The sequence below is a fragment of the Xiphophorus couchianus genome, chromosome 17 (assembly GCF_001444195.1).
Source record: "Xiphophorus couchianus chromosome 17, X_couchianus-1.0, whole genome shotgun sequence".
In the NCBI taxonomy this organism is placed as follows: Eukaryota; Metazoa; Chordata; class Actinopteri; order Cyprinodontiformes; family Poeciliidae; genus Xiphophorus; species Xiphophorus couchianus.
In genome coordinates this window covers 1,880,493-1,902,619 of record NC_040244.1, presented here as the reverse complement: position 1 = coordinate 1,902,619, position 22,127 = coordinate 1,880,493, and the positions used below count along the sequence as shown (strand labels likewise).

At 43.8% G+C, this 22,127-nt stretch overlaps 1 protein-coding gene and 1 long non-coding RNA gene across 9 annotated transcripts; one reads left to right on the top strand and one right to left on the bottom strand.

The window, feature by feature from the left end:
- Positions 1-1,978: 1,978 nt before the first annotated feature.
- Positions 1,979-13,779, bottom strand: gata3 (GATA binding protein 3). Of its 8 annotated transcripts, none has more exons than XM_028043745.1 (6): positions 13,652-13,779; positions 9,307-9,686; positions 8,245-8,772; positions 6,505-6,776; positions 5,095-5,220; positions 1,979-3,335 (listed from the first exon to the last, which is right to left on the bottom strand). In XM_028043745.1, the coding sequence occupies exons 2-6, from the start codon at positions 9,539-9,541 to the stop codon at positions 3,045-3,047; spliced, it is 1,452 nt and encodes a 483-aa protein (XP_027899546.1). In that variant the 5' UTR covers positions 9,542-9,686; positions 13,652-13,779; the 3' UTR covers positions 1,979-3,044. The 8 variants fall into 8 exon arrangements, with proteins under 8 accessions (XP_027899546.1, XP_027899545.1, XP_027899547.1 ...); XM_028043744.1 differs by lacking the exon at positions 13,652-13,779 and adding an exon at positions 9,838-10,185; XM_028043746.1 differs by lacking the exon at positions 13,652-13,779 and adding an exon at positions 9,838-10,185 and having other exon boundaries at positions 8,302-8,772.
- A 64-nt stretch (positions 13,780-13,843) lies between these two features.
- On the top strand, positions 13,844-21,817 carry LOC114160869 (uncharacterized). The gene is made up of 4 exons (XR_003598882.1): positions 13,844-19,173; positions 19,371-20,029; positions 20,959-21,232; positions 21,324-21,817. It is a non-coding gene; the product is annotated as an uncharacterized LOC114160869 (long non-coding RNA).
- The last annotated feature ends 310 nt before the right edge of the window (positions 21,818-22,127 follow it).

Genomic DNA, 22,127 nt, shown 5'->3' with positions numbered 1-22,127 from the left:
ATTCAATATGATGGAATGTGAAGCAAAATGTCAGAATATGTAACACAATATGATAAAATATGATAAAATATGAGATTATATATTATATATAAATTTGTGTTCCTTTGAGTGAAATTCCTCCTGAATGATGATCCACAGTGAGGTCAAATCTACCTGCAGCAGCAGAACCTGACCGTCCGACCAGGTAGAAGACCTGAGGTGTTTCATCCTTCAGCTGATCTTCTGTTTGTCATGTTTTCAGCAAATAATCACCTTAAAACTTTTATCCTGTTTTACATTTAAGAATCTGTTTTATCTTTGGGATTATTACAGATTCAGTTAAAAATTGTGAACAATCTGTCTGTTTGTGACAAACAGCTGGAAACAAACAGTCTGAGGTTGTTGTTGTTGTTGATCCGTCAACTTGACGTTTTGATTCTCTTTGTCGCTGTTTTATGTCTGGATAAGTCAAAGGTCAAAGTTTGTGCCTTTCTAAAGTATTCACAGCTCTTGAACTTTTCCTTCTTCTTCATGCTGTTTGTTCTCTAATCTTCTCCAACTAACTTCTGAGACTTTGACCAGATTTTATCCAGGGGTGTCAGAGTAAACAGGGCACAGCGCTCTTAGCAGGTTTTCAATTATAATTTTCACATTTTTAATTTTTAAAGTTGTTTTTTATGCAAAACAGTAGGATGACAGTATAATACTGACAATATGATGGTCAGATGAGATCCTAACAATACAAATGTAGATTAAAATACAGAAAAATAAATTATTTATAAGTGTATCAGTTTTTAAAACACCAAACCGGAGGTTTAATATTTAAAATCTGAGCCTCACTCTTCAGTGAAAACGGTTCAATTACATGTTTTCCTACAGAATCTCATATAAGCTGAAAAGTAAAGTCTGCTGTGAAAGGAATAATCCGATGCTTTGTGATGTTTGTAAAAGGTTAAAACAAAAGGGAACATAAAGAGCAAACATCACAGACGAAGTGATTCCATCATTTTTTAAAAATATTTAAATTTCATCTTGGTTTATAATGGGTCAAAGAGTAAATTTTTTAATCATTCCTCCATTAAAGTTTGTATTAGTCGTTTCTCCTTGTTTTCCAGAGTGAAGCGTCATGAACGCTGGCTCACAGCTGCGGCGGTGGACTGACCTGCACCAAGCAGAAACAAAACTGAGGAAACTGCGACGGCTGCAGTTTTGTGCGGACTTGTTTGTACATTAATCTGCGGCAGACGCTGCCTGTGAATTCCTGGTATGATAATGATGTTAGAAAGGTTAAAGAGGTTTGAAACACTTAAAATTCTGCTCTGGAGTCAACGGAGGCCGAAACCTGCAGGAAGGGTTCAGCATGCAGGTGAAGAGAAGTTAGAAAGTGCTTCAGCTGCAGGTTGCTCATGGTTTAGTGCGTTTGTAGTTTATAGGAGAACGTTTTATTGTGACATGGAGACATTTTTATTTGCAGATGTGAATTCTGAATGCATTGGACCTTCAGCTGCAGGCCTGCTGATAAAACCTGCGGCTGCATCCATGCAGGTCCATGTTCTGTCCCAGCTGAAGACTTGAAGCATCTCATGCTACAGATATCGCAGGTTTCATTTCATGGCTTGATTATGAATAATATTAGGAAATTGTGCAGCTTTAAATCAAGAAAACATGGATGAATCTGTATTTATGTAGAAACAGGATGAGACAAAAGCACCTTCAGCCGTGCCATTTGACTTGTTCCTCCATCGCTGTTGTTTATTTTTTGTCTTCCTGTTTGTGCTCAGCTGACCTGAAGCTGTTCCTGCAAACGCAGAGCAACAGAACAGGAGCAGAACAGCTACATGTATGTCTGAATATGAGCACAAAGGTGTGTGTGTATGTATACATATGGCCGGGTGTCTCTGGTTGTGGTTTTGTGGGTAGGTGAGTGGGTGGGGGTGTGCAGAGCGCCGGAGATCACACAGCACAGAAACACAGAACAGACGGCTCTCGACCACAGCGCTAACATGTCAACAGAGATTAAACTAGTTTATTATTTTCAAAGAGCAAAAAAAAGAAAAAAAATACGAAACAAAAAAAGCAGTCATATTTTACACTAGTGATTATTATTAATTTTTTACAACCATTCAGTCTGCATAACATAAAGAAATAATTCTACATCTTTGTTTCTTTCGTATTTTTGGTACTCTGATTTATACATACAAATAACAAATACAGGAACTTTTTTCACAATGCATATAATCTGTGGGCAGAAAGAAAGTCTTTCAGGTGATCCAATGTATGTGTGTGTGCGTGTGTGTGTGTGTGTGTGAGAGCGCTTCAACAAAACCAATTGCCCTAGACGTATAGCACATCCAAAAAATAAAATAAAAAGGAAAAAAATCTAATAAAATAAGAGAGAAGCCGGCAGCCAGAGGCGCCGGATCTCTGCAAACTTAATGCGACACATTTCATGCAGGCAAAATCTGAGGCCTGCCCTGTCTCAAAGTCTTTCCCTCTCGCTTCTTTTTCTCCTCCGGGACTCTGTGGAGTCTCTGCACCTGCTGCGACTCGTACCCTTCTAGTCGTTAGCTGCCCAGGGGCAAGTTTTCTTTTTTTCTTACTTAATTAAAAAGTCTTCATTAAATGTACTGTATTTCATACAATTTGTACAAATATGATCAGTCTGTCCTCTTCTTCAGCTGAACAAGAGGAAAGGAAAGGAAGCAGAGAGGGATGGGTCCTGTTTCACAGGCAGAAGGTGAGGAGATGCGGGTCGCAGGGACTGGGTGTGTTGCGGTGGAGGAATGGCTTTTTATACACAATGGAGCTCCATGTTGGGCGGGGTCTGCGGCTGCGGCGGGTGGAGGAGAAACGTCCGCTGGAAAAACAGAAACCTTCCCCCTGGAGGTCAGTGCGCCGCAGTCACTTCGAGTCTGCAAAGCATTTACATCGCAGAGGAACACTTGGGTTTTATAAAAATAAGACAGAACCGAGGAGAAAGGATCCCGCTTGGGTCGAACCGAAGAGTCTGGAGCGGAGGTACCGAAGGGCGTGGAGGTGATGGGGGAGCCCGGGGCGCTGGGGCCTTAACCCATGGCTGTCACCATACTGGAAGGGTGGTGGGGGGCGAAGGGGAGGCTGGAGGAGGGGTGCATGGGTGTGGGGGTGGTGAGCATGTGGCTGGAGTGCGAGAAGGGGGGGAAGGAGGACATGTGGCGGGACAGGGCGGCCGGGCTGAACGAGCTGCTCTTGTCCATCAGGCTCTTGGAGAAGTCGTCCATGTTGTCTTGGGACTTTTTGCTCTTCTTGGACTTACTGGACATCTTCCTGTTCCGGGTCTGGATGCCTTCCTTCTTCATGGTCAGAGGTCGGTTGATCTGCTCTCGAAAGGAGACAGAAAGACGGCAGATTAGTACTTTGTCTTGAGATATGAACATGAAAAAACAAACATTTGTGACCAATTTGGAGCTGATGCATTTCAGAAACTCGACTCGTCCATTTCAGGCTGGTATTTAGATTTCTATCTTAAGCTGAAACATATTTGCAGCTGTGGTGTTTCCTCAGAGAGAGAGGAGGACAAATAGAAGATGGAAGTGGGACGGATGGAAGCCATTCAAGCAGAGACGATGCCGGCCGGCCAAGTCCTTGTTCACTTGGCCATGCGTGGACTAAAATGGCTCCAGCTGCCATTACCTACAGGTTGGGATGAAGAGACTCTGGAAGCAGGACTGGGATTCCTTCTCAGAATAAAGCCGAGCATTTTTCAGCTGACTGTCAATGATTATCGGAGGGCAAAGATCTCCTCTGGTTTCTTCCTCCAACCTGCGACTCCACACGGTGGTGGGGGGAAACTTTCTCCGGCTACGAGCTACGCTACGTAAAGCCAGGCGAGCCTTTCCTCTTTGATGCCTGAAACTTCAAACATCTGAACCCATTGACCACCTGAGAAAAGACAGTGAGGCGTTCACACCCGCCGTACTGTCAAACCTCAGCCTGGGACAGAGGTGTCAAAACTAAACATACTGTAAGTCTCAGACGGTTCCACCCCGTCCTCACTCAGCAGGGTCTGCTGGAGGTGCAAACACAAGCTAGCTTAATGCTAATGTTCTGCGTCCTAATTAATCCTAATCCTGACAGATCTATCCAGAATTCACTCCAAGAACCTGGAATAGGATTCGAGCTCCAGCAGAAATCCAGATTTACTCAAATAAACCAATTTGAGAATTACTCAGAGTCAGAACCAGCTAAGTACTGAAATGTATGCAGACACATAACAGAGTCTCCCTCTGGGGTTTTCAATGCACAATCAGCTGCTAAATACAGAAAATACCAACTAGAAATAATTACTCCGCCAACATCTGGCCCCCCCTCTAGCGTGGCGCCCCTGTATAACGCGCTGCCACTTTTTACCCACTGACTCAGAGGTTGGGGTCAGTTCAGATGCTAATAAGTAGCTTGGAAATCTTCTTCTTCTTTGTGTTTAAACTCACTCTCAGTCTGTTTTCAGTGGCAAACCATCGGCCAAGAGAAACATGGGAAAGTGATTTAAGAGAGGGCGCTTGCGTGACAAGCAGGGCAGCAGGGCGGAGAGTCTGTGCCTGCACACTGGGATATAAGCAAACTCTGTCATGTGAGAGAGGCAGAGGAGGGGAGGAAGAGGAGGGAGAAGAAATTACCTACATGTGGCCTGAGAGCAGTTAGTCTGCTTATTATTATTATTAGCTGGAGCTACAATGGCGGTTTGATTGGGAGTGACAGCTTTGTGCAGGAGAGGGGAGATAAACGAGTCCCCGGGGTGTCCGTCCTGTAGATGTGAAATCCTGTGGTAAGACACCAAGCGACCCAAAACGAATCAGGCAGATTGGTGTTCAGAGGGGAAAACCAAGAGGGTACAAACACCCAGAAATTAATCTAATTTTAATTATTATTTAAAAGCAGGCAGACTGCAGGTTGAGCTCACTCCACTGCCAATAAATCAGAGTTTGTGTTATCTCTGTGCTACGGAAATTCTCTGCAGGGACAAGTCAGATCAAATATTCACAGGAAGAAGAGTCCAAGATGAGGGCATGAAATATTCAGCAGACCTGTGTGTGCTGGCGGCGGCAGCAGCAGATCCTGAGCAGGTTTATTACTTACATTGTGCAGCTTGAAGTAGAGGCCGCAGGCGTTGCACACCGGGTCTCCGTTGGCGTTTCTCCGCCACAGCGTTGTCGTCGTTGTCTGGCAGTTTGCGCAGGACGTCCCTGCCCGCCTGGCTGCAGACTGCACAAAAACCACGAGTCAGGTGACCGAGCGACAAACCAATCAGCTTCAAGATTCACACAAAACAGCGGCTCTTCCTCTAGCTGACAGGTTGTGGGTGAATCTACTGTCCTTTAAAATCATTACATACTTATGAATAAACGCAGCAGAAACTCTTCAGATTTCCTTTCATCGCAGATCAAAAGCACAAGTTATTTCCTCTCTAAAACACTGAAGGCTTTTATTTTCACTGTATATATTTTCCATCTTTTTATGCATAAAAGTGCAAGCTGAACATAGTTTAAAGAGCACAAAGACAGAAATGGCAGAAAAAGAGCTGCTTTCACTCCGGGCTCTAAAAATAGCATCATGGTGCGCATAACTCAGAGAGAATAAATATTTACAGAAGACATAAAAGCAGAGCCGTTCATCTGATTCAACCTCCGTTCTGGAAAAGGCTGAACGTTTGAAACGTTACGGCGAAAGTTTGTTAATGCAGGAGAAACGCTGCTGCCTGGCAGCGATGAAGACACAGAGCATGCAGCAGCAGCAACGCCTTGACATTGATGTTATAATCTCTAAAAACAATCAATACCTACGGGTGACCGCAGAGGACACGCCAAAAGCGAACGACTACATTATCTGCTGGAGGCATTTCCAATTATACGGCTGTTGTCCTAATAAGTCCTGCTGCCGCTGCGTGCTGGGATTAACCAATCAGAGAGCAGCAGACTTTGATTCCTTTGACGTGTTTTCCTTTCTGGAAATTTGATTTGTGCAGCGCAAATAAATAAATATTTATTGAATTATTAAAACGTTGTGCCTAACGCTGCGCATCGCAGAAATATTTTAGCGGGTTTAAACAAGCGCAGGCCGTGCGGGGCTCCGGACAGCCTCTGTGTTTTGACTGCGCCGTTATCTGCGCCGCGCAGATATCCGGCAGCCCTTTCCTCTCCATTCCTTCCCTGAGACGTCGGCTTTTCACATTAAGGCCGGAGGAATAAGTCCAGAGGCCGGCAGAGCAGGGCTGGTCACCTATTGCTTCCTAACACTTTTTATTTTTACTAAATCTAGGGAACTCCTTTAAGCTCATAAGTCATGAGGGGGTTTCCCTACAGAAGAAACCTCAACCTATTTTTCTGGAGCTCAGTGCATGCAGCCACATTCAGCTGCAGAAGAAGCAACTTAAAAATACACATGAGTCCTTTTTGCACACAGCAAAATCAATCTTTTTTTTTTATTAATCTGAATTATTTTCAGATAATGCATTAATTTTTTTCTCAGGTAGTATCTGAAAACAGAGACCTGCACTTGCCGAGTCAATTTCCTGCAGCTAATAGGCCTACTTCTTCCTGGATAGAGGGGGAAACAAACACAGAGAGAGACGGAAACGTCATCAGCAGAGAGGAAAATGTCGGTGGAGGAACGTACCAGCCGCCGCTTGGGCTTGATGAGAGGGCGGTTCTGCCCGTTCATCTTGTGATAGAGGCCGCAGGCGTTGCACAGATAGTGGCCCGTACCGTCCCGCCGCCACAGCGGGGTGGACGTGGCCCCGCAGTTCACGCACTCTCTGCCTTCTGCGTGCGGGAGAGCGCACAACACACACACACCCACACACACACGCACAAAAATAAAAGATAAAAACACGGACACGGGGTCAGGCGGAGGCGGAAATACACAAATCATGTTGATGTAATAATCAGGGCTGGCAGGAAAAAAATCCGTTAATATGATAACAAAACATGAATTCAATAATCAATAACAACAATAATAATAATACAGAAAACGACACATTAACATATTGTTAGTTTTCTTAAGGTCCTTAAAACCACAAAGCTAACGTCTCTAAACAATCTGAAACATTTTGGATCTTTTTTAATATCATAGTTTAGCATTTCTCTTTCATTCACCATCTAATAACAAAAATAATATTTTATGTGAGAGTTTTTCCCTCCGGCCTGTTCTGAGATGACGGTGACGCCTGAAACTGAAACGCGGCGCTGCTGTTATTTGAAAGCAGAGTGAAGCTTTGTGAACATCAGCGAGAAGATTTCTGCCTTTTCATGCAGCCACACTTCCCTTTTTTATAAATCACACACACTCACACACACTGCTTTAGATGTGTGACAGACACACACGGGCACCTGGGAAACTGCGTTTCTCTCTTTCTCTTTTGACTTTGCAAAAGAAAGAAAAAATCAAACAGGAACTGCGTCGGTTCCAGGCATGTGAGACAAACGCAGGCCTGAGAGCGAGAGGCTCCGCTGCCTGATTTCAATTTAAATAAAGGAGGAAATGTGCAGAAAAATCTCCTAAGTACTGCGAAGATCTGAAAATATTCTGTAAATGCCTGTTATCTCCAGTGATCCTGGAATTAAAATCTTTATTTGCATTTTAATCCCGATGATATGCATCAAGTAATCCACTGTTTTCACCGCTGATTTTAATCTCATTACAGAAAACGGCCTTTTTCTGTGTTCTCATAATAATAATAATAATAATAATAATAATAATAATAATAATAATAATAATAATAATAATAATAACAGAGCCCTCCGGTCTGCGGCGCAGCTTCCGGTTCTCGCGCTGGCTCAACAAAGCGACAGTGGCGCGCGCTGGCCTGACAGTAATGGGATTATCCTGAACATAGAAACTGGGAGACAGAGCAGAGCAGAGCAGAGCAGAGAGCCGCCGTCTGCCGTCCTCTCTGTCTGCACAGCGGAATGACTGCGAGCTTCACCCTGGATGTCATTAGAGCCAGAATAAATCTCTAAATATTTTTATTAAAATGGGAAAATATCAGATTCATTTCAGTTGGAAAAAATATTTTCTATTATTATTATTATTATTATTATTATTATTATTATTATTATTATTATTATTATCATTATTATTATTATTATTATTACTAGATGAGGAGCTGAAAGAGGGCCGGCTCGGCCTGCCGGAGCTCATGCTCTGGTTTGGGGACAACATGGCTCTGCGGGTCTCTGTAAATCTGGGGAAACGTTAGAGCAAAAGGGAATGTAATAAACGCACGCCTACCTGAACAGGACCTTGTTTTTGGTCTCGTTTTGGAACCATAACTAGAAGATGACCCACCTATCAGGCTACTTGGTGGGAAGAGGCCTGGGCCGTATTCATAGGGTGGGTATGTGGCGATGGGGTGGTGGGCAGAGGTTGACCCTGCTCCGATTGACGCCACGCTCCGGCTGTGAGCTGATTCCAGTTTCATGCTCTCGGCCAGGGTCACCTGGTACTTTATGCACTCTTTGTCCTCCTGGCGCCCGGAGCTGCTGGAGCCCGGGGTGGAAATGCCCGGGTCCGGGGACACGTCTTTGGGAGGGGTCGGGGGGAAGGTGAAGAGGTGCGGACTGGAGTGTCCGGTGGACAGGGAGGTGGAGGAGGCCGGGGGGTAGACGGACAGGCTGGCCGGGGAGCCGTGGTGCAGCGGGTTCTTGGGGAAGGGGCTGAGGTTCCAGGGGGAGCTGCTGTGGTGGGGGGGGATTCCTTTGCTGCCCTCCAGCCAGGGCAGCGAGCTATGCAGTAACGACGGGCGGCACACCTGGCTACCTGCAGCGGGAGACACAACAAGATCAGCAGCCTGCTCGGTTCGCAGCAAATCAACGATCTAAAATGTGATTTTCCAGCATGTCAGGTAACAGAAAGCTTCATTTTCCCGTCTAACAGGCCCCGATGCAACAGCTCTGCTATCCAAACGCCTCAAAACAAACTGCGAGCTGACTGTAGAGGAAGTTACATGGTAGGAAACGCCGCAAGCGGCTGCATGTGGCGCTGCTGCCTCAGATGTTCATGTGATCAGAGGGACAAATTTCCCAAAAATCTCCACAAACTCTGAGTCGCCGTCAAACACGCGGCCGGGCCACAGAAACTGATCACACACGGCCTGATCTGAAAAAACAAGTCCTCACTAGAGAGGCAGGTCGGGAACACGAGAAGGTAAAAACTACGGGCAGAAACTGAAACCCGTCCCGGATCAAATTCTGATGTGAAACCCAGCCGCAGAGCTTTTGCGAACAATCATCGAAAAAGCTGGATTATGATTAAAAAATAAAAACAAAAACGCCGAAGAGGCCGTGGACTCACCGGGTGGAGGAGGAGGGTACCTCTGGACGGCTCGGACTGAGTTCCCATAGTACGAAGAGACGTGGTTCCCCTGTCCATCGATATTAAACAGTACATCCACATCTTCCGCCAGCGGATACTGCGAAGGGTCCATGTACGAGTGGCCGAGGCCCGGGTGATGAGAGCCGGGATGCTGTTCGTTCAGCACCGCGGGATGATGGCTCATCCATCGAGGCTGGTCCGCACTTACTTCCATCGCTCGCTCTTTGTCTTCGAACCTGATTTAATTATTTCTGTTCTTCAGTAAAAGTTCATGTGGAAAAAAAACGGAGCAAAGAAATAATCAGTCCCAAATCCGTTTGCGTTAAAATCCAACAGGTTCCGCGGCCGCTTCCGATCACCTGGAGACAGAGAGCAGAGCGTTAGAGTCACTTTCTGGTTCTGTTCTTCATGCAAACACAGCGGCGCACACTGGATTCACGAAATAAAAATAAATCAATCAAAATGAAAGGAAGAAAAGAAAACGCAGAGAGATTTAAAGAGCAAACATACCCGCAGAAGCCCCGCATGCAACAACGCCGCTGCCGCACCAACACGGCCAAAATGGAATCCAGTTCGGCGCAGAGTTCCTGAACTCTTTCCTCTCAGACAAAACGTGACCAGATATAAAAAATAAAAGATGTGAAAGTTTTCAGGCTGGTTCAACAAGTAGCGCTGAGCTGAGTCTGCGCTGCGCACTGAGCGGCACCAGCAAGTTCAACTCACTGATCAGATCTGCTGCTACCTTTCTCCATTAACCCCGCTCTCTCTCTCTCTCTCTCTCTCTTTTCTTTTTTTACAGTGAAGGCATTCTTTCAGGATGGCGCCAGGCAGCTCAATGCTCGCAGACAGCTGTGGCGCGACGCAACTTAAGGAGGGTCTGTCAGTGTCATCAGCTGAGGGGAGGAGCCTGATAATTGAATCCAACTAAAGTAAGAAATGCAAAACCTGCAAGTTTTCAATCACTTCAGATAAAAAATAAAAACATAAATTCTCCACATTATTTATTAAAGGCTTTCAAAGGAAAAGGAAGTTTAAAAAGGCGCAAAACTGAACAGATTTAAAAAGAAACAAAAATAGAAGGAATAAATAGAGTGTTTGTGGTGAGACGAGAATATTAAGAAGTAAAGATTTGTTTGTTTCATTCATGTCTCAAAGTGCTGCAGGGTGTGCGTGCGTGCGTGCGTGCGTGCGTGCGTGCGTGCGTGTGTGTGTGTGTGAGCAGCGCAGCCTGTTGCTTTCGGGACGTTTCTGCTCTTTAGATTGTGACAGTGCGTCCTCTCGCGGTGACAGCCTCATTATTCTGACTGTTGGCTCCAAAACGCGCAGCACGCGGCGCGCGCGGCCCGGACGCGCTGAGGGCCGCGAGCCAAGACCTTTCATCAGATTTCATTTCTTTAGATGTTACAGAAACGTGAACAATTATTAACAGAATAGTTTGTGGCTCTGTTAATGTTTCTGCTGCAGTCACGGCTTCATTTTAAACACTGAAGAGAAAAAGTTCAAAATACAAAATATAACATTTGGAGAGAAAAACACAACTTGTATGATCTAATCTTATTTATCACCTTAAAAATAAATTCAGCTTCTTTTTCAGATTAAAAGTTACATCAATAAATAATCTTTAAGCAGGAATTAAATATACTTTCTTTCTATTAAGCAGAAATTTCAGTTTTATTAAATGGAAATAATATCCAGATGCTGAATTTCTTGTTTACATTTGTTGTAAGCAGAAAATCATCTCGTGCGTTTTAGTCTCTATTACATCGATACTGTAGTAGTAGTGGAAATGTGTGTGTGTGTGGGGGGGGGGGGGGGGGGGTGCATCGACGCCACTGGATGTGACGTCACTGTAAAGCCAGGAAATAAACCCGCACAGGGCGCGCAGCTCGGTGGGTAGAAGCAGTCGGGGGCGCGCACGCCCTTGCTGTGCAGCGGCGTCGGAATCAGCAGCAGCAGCTGCAGCTGCAGCAGCTGCAGCAGCATCCATGAGGCTGCTGGATCAGCGGGGCGCCGCACAGGGGAATTCATGAGCTACATGCGCTCAAGCAAAAAAACAACCAAGAATCGCACAAGTCGGCCTGCCGCTATGATCAGACCTCATTTGGATCAAACGGAACCAGTCAGAACTGTTCCCGCCCGCAGGCTCTGCCCCGAACGCCTCACTGCGCTTCAGGGTTTTAATCCACTTAGTTTAATATTGGGGAGGAAGAGGAGAGGAAGAGGAGCAAACCGGAACCTGAATCTGGTTCAGAGTCCGAACCGGACAAAGCAGCAGCCCGGCGGGAAATAACAACTATAAACATAACAACAATAACAATAGTAATAAAAATAATAACAACAACAATAATAACAACAATAATAATACAGACTGAGTTTTATTTCTCTTGGTTCGGGTGAACAGAACCAGTCCGGAACCAGGCCTGCTCTGTACCAGGATGATTTTCTTTTAAAAATGAAAATCAAACTGAAATATCTCCAGTTTTTTTCCTTTGTGTGTTGTTAAAAAAAAAAAAATAAAAAAAATAATAATAATAAAAACTCAGTATTAAATGAATCCCTGAGCAGAACGTGAGCAGAGCTGCAGTCACAGTTCTGGGTCCAGTCGCGGTTCTGATGACGCAGATTATTTCTGCCTGATTATGTCAAACATCTGTGATTAAAATCAAAACGTTTTTTTTTTTTTTGCTCTGCGGCTCAGAGTTTAAGATGTGAACAGATTATTCTGCTGCCAGTGAGAGGATCAAATATTTTAGATTAGGTCTCGCCTACGTGTGTGTGTGTGTGTGTGTGTGTGTGTGTGTGTGTTTATCCCTAAACATCATTGTTTCCTTATAAACAAAAATTAAATTACAACAAAAGGATAATAAATTAAATGATAAACAGTGTGAATTAAATTCAGCAGCCAGTGAATATTTGGAGGTTCGGTGTGAGACGGGAGGTTCTGGTGTCTCGGTGCTGCCGGGGTCTCCGTGTGTCAGATTTCTGCTGCTTTCTCATTTCTGCCAAAACAAAGTGGCAGAAGAGCCTGACTAATATGTGGCTTTCAGCCTGACAGCAGGACGAAATTTAGAAGAACAGAAAAATGGCGCTAAGACGTTGTTTGCGGAATGTTTCCAGGAGCTGCGGCGCGTCGAAGCGGAGCGGGCCGCAGGTGAAGCCGGCCGCCGGCTGCAGGCTGCCGGCTGCGGGTCAGGCTGCCAGGCTGCACCGGCGCTGCACGCATGTCGAAACCGCTGCAGCTCCCCGCAGGTAATCTATTTGTTACATCACTGAGTCATTTGTCACCTCGCTGCTCTTTTCAAGAAAAAGGAGCTGTTATTCTCTCCGGCATGTGAACAGAAGCTGCTTCTTAGAACAAAACGAGGGCGTCAAATTCTGCTGCTGAAACCTGAAAGCAGAACTTCGGTTCCTAGAATGATTTAAACTGAAAACAAAAAAAATTCTTCGAGTGTAAAAAGGGAAAAAATAGAGCAGTTAGTGTTTTCTGTCATTCTTTCCTACACTGACGTGAAAAGGGAAAATGGTGAGCCGGTCGGCCAAGTTGTGATGCTTATCAGCGTCTGTATCGCTGCTCGCCAGACGCGCTGATGTAATCTGTCAGCCGCCGTGCGGGGCCTCTTCACCTTCATTCAGCTCATTGCTGACTTTTAAGAGGATGGGCTTCCATTTAGAAATTCATTCTCAATTTAAATACTGAATTAAAAAAAAATTAAATAAAAAAAAACTCCCAGCAGCTGAAAACCGGCACCGACCGGCCGGCTGGCGGCTCCGTACTCGGCGTCAAATATTTTACATTTTAAATCTAATTTGGGAGATTTTATTTTTTTTCAGGCAGAATTAAATAAATATAAAAAATAGAAAAATGCGCGCCGCATCTCCTCCCTGATGCTGCCCTCATTTCTGCGCCATATCGATGCAGAGAGCGGACTGAGATGGAGGAAGAACAGCCGCCGGCAAGGTAATCAGATCGATTTCACGGCTGGAGCGGCTCCCCGGCCGGAACCGCCGCCATCAGCCTGAGCGGCAGGTAATATGCCGCTAAAACTCCTCATCTGCGCTATTTTAGCTGCGGCGGCTGAAATTTGGGGGAATGGGCGGAGGGTCGGTCCGGAGAGAGGCGCGGAACGCGGCGCTGAATCAGTGTGGGCTCGGTTCGGATGGAGGCTGCTGGAGAAGCCGCCGAACCCGAAACGAAAAAAACAAAAAATGAAATAGTGTCTGAATATTTAGGATTCTGATTCAAAGCAAAAGTTTCCATCATTCCGAGCCGAACCGCAGCAGCAGGATCCGAGCAAAACGAGCTTCACATGGAAAAGCTACTGACCTGACCGCTGGACGCCGCGCCGCTTTTCTTCTTCTTCTTCTCTTTTCTTTTCTCCTTTTTTGGTTTGTTTTTTTTCCTCCCCTGCAGATGAGAAGAAAGACTGACATGCAGATGGAGGCGCCGATGGCATTTAGAGACAGGCGGGGAGAGAGAGGCTGAGAGGGCGAGAGCTGTGGACGGGAAGAGCACACACACACACACACACACACACACACACACACACACACACACACACACTGAGGCTTCTTGCTGCGCGCTCCCGCTCGTGCACGCGCCAGGCCCTGGCACGGTCCCGGAGTCACCAGCCTGATTATAAATAAGAAACGCGCGCGCACGCATGTAGGCTACCGGGGCACGGCAGCGCGCGCGCGCACGCGGCCTCGCCTCTACTGTATGAGCAGCTTCCGGCTCAGAAAGCAACTAGATGCGGCTGCAGCCAATGGGAAGAGGCCTGCATCACAGGGTTAACTGTCAGGCTTCACGCTTCTCCTCATTATTCCGTTTCTTTGACATTTTTAGGAACATTTGAGACGATTTTCATCTCAATCTATCGACTGAATATTGAAAATAGATCTGGTTTTGTTTTAATCCAAATATAACACCCCGGTGTGTTTTAAATGCTTCCCTGCTCTTCAATAAATTCAAGTTTTTTTCATCTAAAGAATTAATTTTAGAGTAAAAATAGATTTTTTCCACAATGTTCTGTTGTTTTATCTGATCAACCTAAACCAATATTTTAAAATGTTCTCATCCTGAACAAATATACACCTTAGAATCAATTTTAATGGGAGATTTGTTCATTTTAATAATTTTTCTTACCATGTTTATTTGTTTAATAATTTGTTGTTTAATTGAATATGTATCCAGATTAACCTATAAATCTATTTTCTCAGCGATTTGTTGTTGTTTTCTTAATAAATCAAGATTAAAGGCCTGGAAGCTTTTTAGAAACGCCTCTTTTTAAACTAATGTAAGAATTTCAATCCTTTTAAACTGAAACTGGTTGATTTTGAATCTATTTTTCCGCCGTTTTATTCGTTTTATCAAACAGAAAACGGATGTAAGATCTCCAGGGCCTTTTGTTTGCTTGTTTATTAAATAAATATCAGTTTTAGAATAAAAAGCGGCGTTAATTATTGAACTGTGCTGATAGCAGTGATCTTCAGTGACACGGAGCTCCGCGTCCCTTTGTGCTGCAGCAGGAGCCGCTGCGCCACAAAGGACAGAGCAGTGCAGCTGCACGGAGACAAATAAAGCCAGAAACGCGGCGGGGTGGGATGCAGGCTGAACTGCAGCACAATGTGATCGCAGCAACACGTTGGGTCTGCTGGTTATTTTTTTTTATGCCAGAAAAGAAGAAAAAGGCGCGAGCGGACTGAGTAACCCGGCGCGCGCGCAGAGGCCTGCTTATTGACAGCTCGGTTGATTGAAAGGAGCACCAAGCAAATCCGATCCTCCTCTGTGAGAAACGCGCCGGAGGAGCAGAGAGGAAGAGGATGCTGCAGGCTCGGCGCCTCGACTCTCTGAAGGAGAATGTAAACTGATCACACCCAAATCTAGCTTTGGTGGCGGAGGGTGGGGAGAAATTCAATTAAGGTAATAAATTAAAGATAATTGGCGCAAACCGCCTTGTATAAACTTACGGATGCGGCTCTGCAGCCAAACGCGTCTTTTTAAAGAGATGAATAATTCAGCGCTGCGCTGCGCGGCGCGGCTCCTCATTTAGGAGGAATTAGAACATGCCGGCATCTGAATGGAATTAGAAAAATAACACATCCAGATCGTAATGATTTATTAATCTGCTTTTGATGCAAACGCAGCGCGAATGCTGGGAATCAGATTTCAGTGTAAAGGTGAAGCAGCACAGATGGGAACAACGATCAGATTATGGCGGAATTTATTCACATTAAAGATGCAATAAAAGATTCATTAGGAGGGAGGAAAAATAATAGGAATCAATTTGGAAGATAAACAGGAAGTGGCTCGATTTTAATTCACATTTCTATGATGTTAGAGAAGAAACGTTATTTATTACGGCTGAAATGTGGCGTTCAGAGTCCCAGTCACCTGAGCAGCCATGTTGTCTCTCACCTTTACACGCTGCGGCGTTTCACCGCATCAACGCGTTAAAAGCTGATAAAACTGATCAGCCACTTTCCTCCAAACGGGGAGTAAATTTTCTCTTTCCAGCAGGATTCCTCTCTGGAACCGTGCAGCGAGTTGACCTTAATTTGAGACAAAAAAAGAAAAGAAAACAACAGCAGCCAATGCGCGGGTTTAATCTATTTACTCATTTATTCTCTCAGTGTGTTTTATTACATTCCGTGCACCCTCCAAAGCCGGTGCATGCGCGTGCGTGTGCGTGCGCGCGTGCGTGCGCGCCGCTTCTTTCTGCCTGCGATTTTTATTTTAAAATATTAGGCCGAGGTGGGGAGAATTATAAACGACTCGGCTCTTATCTGCTGCCTTCACGTATCCAGGATCACAGAAGCTGATTAAGAAAGAAGTCACAGCCAACGCTGGATTCATAATGATTTGGAATAATGAATCCTTATCTCCCCTCTGCAGATTATCAGCCTTTCAGCTCGCCATGTTTTGTTACATGGGATAATTTATTGCATCTAATACATCACAATGAATCTGATGGGGGAAAGTGATGGCCGTGTTAGCAGAGAGGCTGCTTCTTTCCCTTTTTCTTTTTTTATTTTATTTTATCCCGAGGCAATGAAATGCCTTTACGATTTTTAATTGGTAAAATATAAGCAGGATCTGATAAAATAAAAAATAAAACAGCAGAAAATAGAAGCAGAGAGGTGTAATCTTGGCCGCTAGTGTTCCAGCAGCACTGCGCTATAATTAGTGTGTCAGTTTCAACCTGAAATTAACAGCATCGACCTGCCATCTCTGGCTCTGCGCGCGCACACCCTCATTTCGCATGATTTATTTTTCCACCAAGAACAGATAATTAATCATAAACACATGGAGAGGAAAATACTACAGCTGCAGCGAGCTGCAGATAACAGAACATTTGCATCTAAAAAGATTTGATGAAACCAGGTTTTTCTTCTTCTTCTCATCCCACCTGAAGGCTGCGGGTTCGGCTCCACACCGCAAACCTTCCGCTCACTTTGCGTGATTAATCTGCGGCTGGTGACGTATCATTAATCACTGCTGCAGGGGCGGCGCAGCTTTAAATGGGGCCCAGAGTAGAGTCTGAACGGGGACCACAAAACAATCTATCTATCTATCTATCTATCTATCTATCTATCTATCTATCTATCTATCTATCTATCTATCTATCTATCTATCTATCTATCTGTCTTTTTTACTAGTTATGTTTACATGCAGATGTTTAAAATTTTCGTACTGGTTGAAATTTTGATTTTAAATCCTTTCAAAATAAAACCTAAATAAATAAAAGACGAATTTTCAACAACATGGATTCAGTGGAGACATTTAGGGTTCCTGAGGCCCCCTGCTGGCCTGGAGGGTTTACGCAGCTCAAAGGTCACATGACTCAGTTTCATTATTTATGTCTGTTTACACAAATATTACCAATAATAGTGATAATAATAGTGATAATAATAATAATAATAATAATAATAATAATAATAATAATCACATTATTCTATTGTGACCCAAATGATGTAACCACACCATAAAGTGAACTAACTACATACTAAATAACTAATTATGCAAACAAATAAATCTACTGACATGTGTTTTTATTTCTGATTTTCCTTCCTGGTGTTTGTTTGCTCTCCTCCTCTCGTTGCTTAATCACAACAACAGTAATAAAAAATGAACTAAATCATAACTTTTAGTTTGTTAAATTTTCTGTCTGTATTATTCTATTCAAAATGATCCGATCTTTCAATCACGATGAAGTTAAATAAAAATGTAAAGTTCTTGAGATCAAAGGAAAATGAACATTTTCTTATTTATGATCAACAAAATTTGAGGTTTTGAGATTCTGTATTATTTCTTCAGCGCCCCCTGCAGGCCTGTTCGGCCTCACAGCAGCAGCTTCATTCGCTTATTCCTTGGGCCGGCTGTGATCCTCCTCATCATGAATGTGCTGCAGTCTGTATGGTGTGCATGAATAATAATAATAATAATAATAATAATAATAATAATAATAATAATAATGATTTTCTGGATAATGAGTTCTTGTTGGATTGTTGGAGCAGAGCCCGGTCCACTCAGGTTCTGGACGGCGCCATGTTTGAACTCCATCACGGTGCCAGGAGAAATTAGCATTTTATTTGCTCTCTCTCTCTCTCTCTCTCTCTCTCTCTCTCTCTCTCTCTCTCTCTCTCTCTCTCAGCAGCACCACCAGATATTTATCTCTTCATACTCGGGGAAGCTGCCATGACAAACAAACCCAGGATGGACCCTCAGCCGGGTATCCAGGAACCCCCTTCCTCTTCCTCTTCCTCTTCCTCTTCCTCTTCCTGCCTGAGCAGAATAATCCAGGACCGGTTGGAGTCCAGAGAGTTTCATGGACGGAGGGAAACAAAGGCTCTCTAAGGCGGACTGTGGCCCTGGGCAGAATCTCATCTGGGGCCCCACCTCCAGCTCTGTCCGTGTGATTACACTGTAAAAACATTTGTTGTTTTTACACCTCATTTTACAGTAACTAACGTTGTTTCCTCAGCCTTTCTGTTCTCTGGATAATCTGTTAACTCTTCAAACTGTTTCATTAAAATAAAAAAACTCACCTTGATTCTTTTATTCTAACAGAAACCTGATGAAATCGCAGAAGTTTTTTTATCCATTAAGCTTTCAGATGAGTTGGAAGACGGACTGCTACTGGAGATCCTGACTCTGAAGAAACGTGGATGATAAAAACTACGACAACATTTACATTTACTGAAGTATTTTTAAATTGATTTGTGGAATCCTCTTTAGAAATCTAACAAAAATGTTATAAGTTGTGATTATTTAATTTGCCATAACTATAAATAATTAGGAAAAACATTTATTTACTATAAATGTGTGAAGATGCAAAGACAGTTTTGATTTTTTTGATGTGATTGAACTTTTATCAATCAGCAGATTTTATTTACTGTTAAATTGCATAAATGTGAAAAGACATTAAATATTGTTTAATTTTAACAACGCAGAGTCAGCTATTTATTAATATTATCATTTGTTAAAGATTTAATAATAATTGCTGTCCCAGTATCCTGATATGACCAAAATGAAACTCTTTCAGTTTCTGGTGAATAAATTCATCAACATGTTTTACAGATTATGAATCAGTTTTAATAAATCTTTTCTGATGGATTCACTTCCTGTATAAATGTTTTCAGTGGATTATCAGCCCCCCCCCCTGGACACGCCCCTGCTGATTTGTTTCAGCTTTTCCTCCCGCATTGCGCCGGGTAGAGGAGGGCTGTCGGGTTCAGAGCCCCGCTCCCTGTTTTACTGTCAATGAGGCAAAGATCAGGTTGCAGCGGGCCGGACCGGAACCCGAACCGGATCAGGAGGAAACCTCCACAAACTCCCGGTTACTTCCGGTAACTTCCTCAACTCAGATCCAAAGTGAAAAATAATATTTTATTGTAACATGTAGATATAGAATCTCATTATTCTGTTGTTCTGGTTTTCTTTGAGTTGAGTTAGAGAAGCTGCTGAATTCAGAATATTTCTGTTGGATCTAAACTGATTTTTTCTCCTTTTTGCAGAAACTGAAGCTCGTTTTGTTTTTCTTCAGGTGTTTCCTGACGGGATGGAGAGCAGAAACTGATTCTGACGGACTTCCGGTGAAGTGAAAACTGGACAGTTTCCTCTGAACGCGGAACAAATGCGGGTCTTTAACTTTATCATGACTAACTGAGCCACAGCCTGAATCTTATTGATCTTCATCAGGCTGATCAATTGAACCCATCGCCTCCTGATTGGAGGGGAAAGCAGCGCAGAACCCGCTGCGGAACTTTTCAAACTGGGCGCTAAAGAAACGCTTTAACTCCCGCCTGACGCTGCGGGATGAACCGCAGCTTCGCCGCAGGCTGCCGGTGTGCGGGAGCGGCTGAGTGACGCTCTGTCTGCGGGATCATGTTTAATCCCCGCCTGTTCACAACTCATTTCTGCACTCAGAGGCGCAGAGATGGGGACTCAGATGGTTGCTGGGGCAACCGCGTTAGGACTGACGGAGCCGTTTCCCTGAACGGAGGCAATCTGCAGCAGAGGTCGTCACAAAGTCATTCCTGATTACTTTCCTCTTTCCTGGAGCTTCTCGGCTGCAGCTCAACATCCAACAGTTCATTCAGTTCACTCGTTCAGTTCACTCGTTCAGTTCACTCGTTCAGTTGACAGGTGCAAATCCTGCATGTGACGTCACGGGGATCCGTTCCTCGCAGATCAGAGTTTCAGGTGTTTTTTTTCTGTTCATGTTCATAATGATTCCTTCAGATTCAGATCTGAAATGATTCAGTTATGTTTCTGATTTTACACGGAATCACGTTGTTGCTTGGATTTTACGGCGCCACGTTCAGGCCCTGAACTTCACATTTTAACGGAAAAAAGCGCAAAGCGACTCGGATGTAACGAGTAACGCGAGTAACGCTTTTAGTAGAAATGTAGTGAAGTAGAAAGTACAGCTACTTACTGTAAAATGTAGTGGAGTAAAAGTCGAGTTAAAGTAACGAAGTACTTGTACATCGTTACTTCCCACAAAACTAAAACCTCAGCAGCAATAATTCAGCCAGTGATTAATATATAAGTTTTGTGCATAAAAGCAGCAAATGTTCTCAAAAGTCATTAGATTAGAGGCCGAGAGTTTGACTTCACTCCTGTTTTTATTTTAAATATTTTAAACTCTGAATGTTTGTTTTGTGAAAAATATTCAGTTAAATTTGTTTCACAGAAACTTTTACACTGGAACATTAAACCCACAGGTTAAAAATCAGCATTAAATGATCTTATTGATTCATTTATATTCATTCCTCATCAGATACATGTTGAAATATTTATAATACCGTTAAAAACGTGATTTATTGAAGTAAATAAATTCATAAAGTAAAGTTCATATTCTGTTGGAAAATGAAACCATCAGACTATGAAGCATATGCTGCTTGTTTATCTCCTAAACCTTTTCCTTCCACTAAACTTTCCATTAATATGTGGATGTAGCACTCTGACCAGAAAGCCTGTTTAGCAGGGATATTTTCCACATGTTTATAACATAAAAATGTATCACTGTTTATGTAATAAATCAATATAATTCAGTTTAAATCAAACATTTATGTTTAATATTCACCAGTCGAATCAAAGTGAGGAGTTTCCTGCTGCTTGTTCTCTAGATTCCCTGAACGTGAAAGAGCCTTCCCCTCCATCCTGCGTGTCTCCAGGGAAACCAACACGCAGCATCATCAGCATCCAGCCTCATAATCCTGAGATGAAGGTGAGGTGTCCCGTCTGATCAAAGCGGCCGCGCGGCGCTGCAGGCCGGCCTCCGTCACTCAAACGCTTCCTGCTCCACCTGCATGCTGCAGGCCGCCAGGCTGCGCTAGCTTAATGAAGCAGCCGTTAGCCGTTAGCTTCATGTGATCATCCAGATGGAAATGAAGACTGCAGGTGAGGGTTCTTGGCTCCGGCTCACCTGGGCTCATTAATTCATCCAACCTGGCAACGCTGCTCTCACTACTCCTCACAACTTTCCTCCCAGCTTGCAGAGAGCCACAGGCGCCTGCTGTGTGTGTGTGTGTGTGTGTGTGATAAAGGTGAAGGACAACAATCTGGATGAGGAGGACTGGCGATAATAAGGCTAATAAAGTATCTCTGTGCTGCACATTGTTCTGCTGCTGCAGCAGCCAGCAGCGCTCTTCCTCATGAACTCTGAATATGCAAACGCGTTTTATGGAGAATAATGTAATTACAGGAGAAGCTTCAGGTTGTTTTGATGTCACTGTCCTCCTTTCACAGCCAGCAGGTCTGAAGAGCTGAAGCTGTAAAAGGCCTCAATAAAACCCAGCACAGAACCGCAGGCTGAACTGGAACAACAGCAGAATCTGGTCAGAACTTCACAGGAGAACCGCCGGTCTGATTCATTCATTCATTCATTCATTCATTCATTCATTCATTCTGTTCAACATCAGAACCGGCTTAAAGGGCCAGTACCATGTCATTTTATAACATAATAAAGCAACTATGTTATATCCAGCTGGCATGAAAAAGACTTAACAGAAATTTTATTTCCTGATTTAACCTCTTGAAATTAGGCCTCTGTCTCTTTAAGAACTTCAAAACCAGAACCAGATCAAAACCAGAACCAAATCAAAACCAGAACCAGATCAAAACCAGAACCAAATCAAAACCAGAACCAGATCAAAACCAGAACCAGATCAAAACCAGAACCAAATCAAAACCAGAACCAAATCAAAACCAGAACCAGATCAAAACCAGAACCAAATCAAAACCAGAACCAAATCAAAACCAGAACCAGATCAAAACCAGAACCAAATCAAAACCA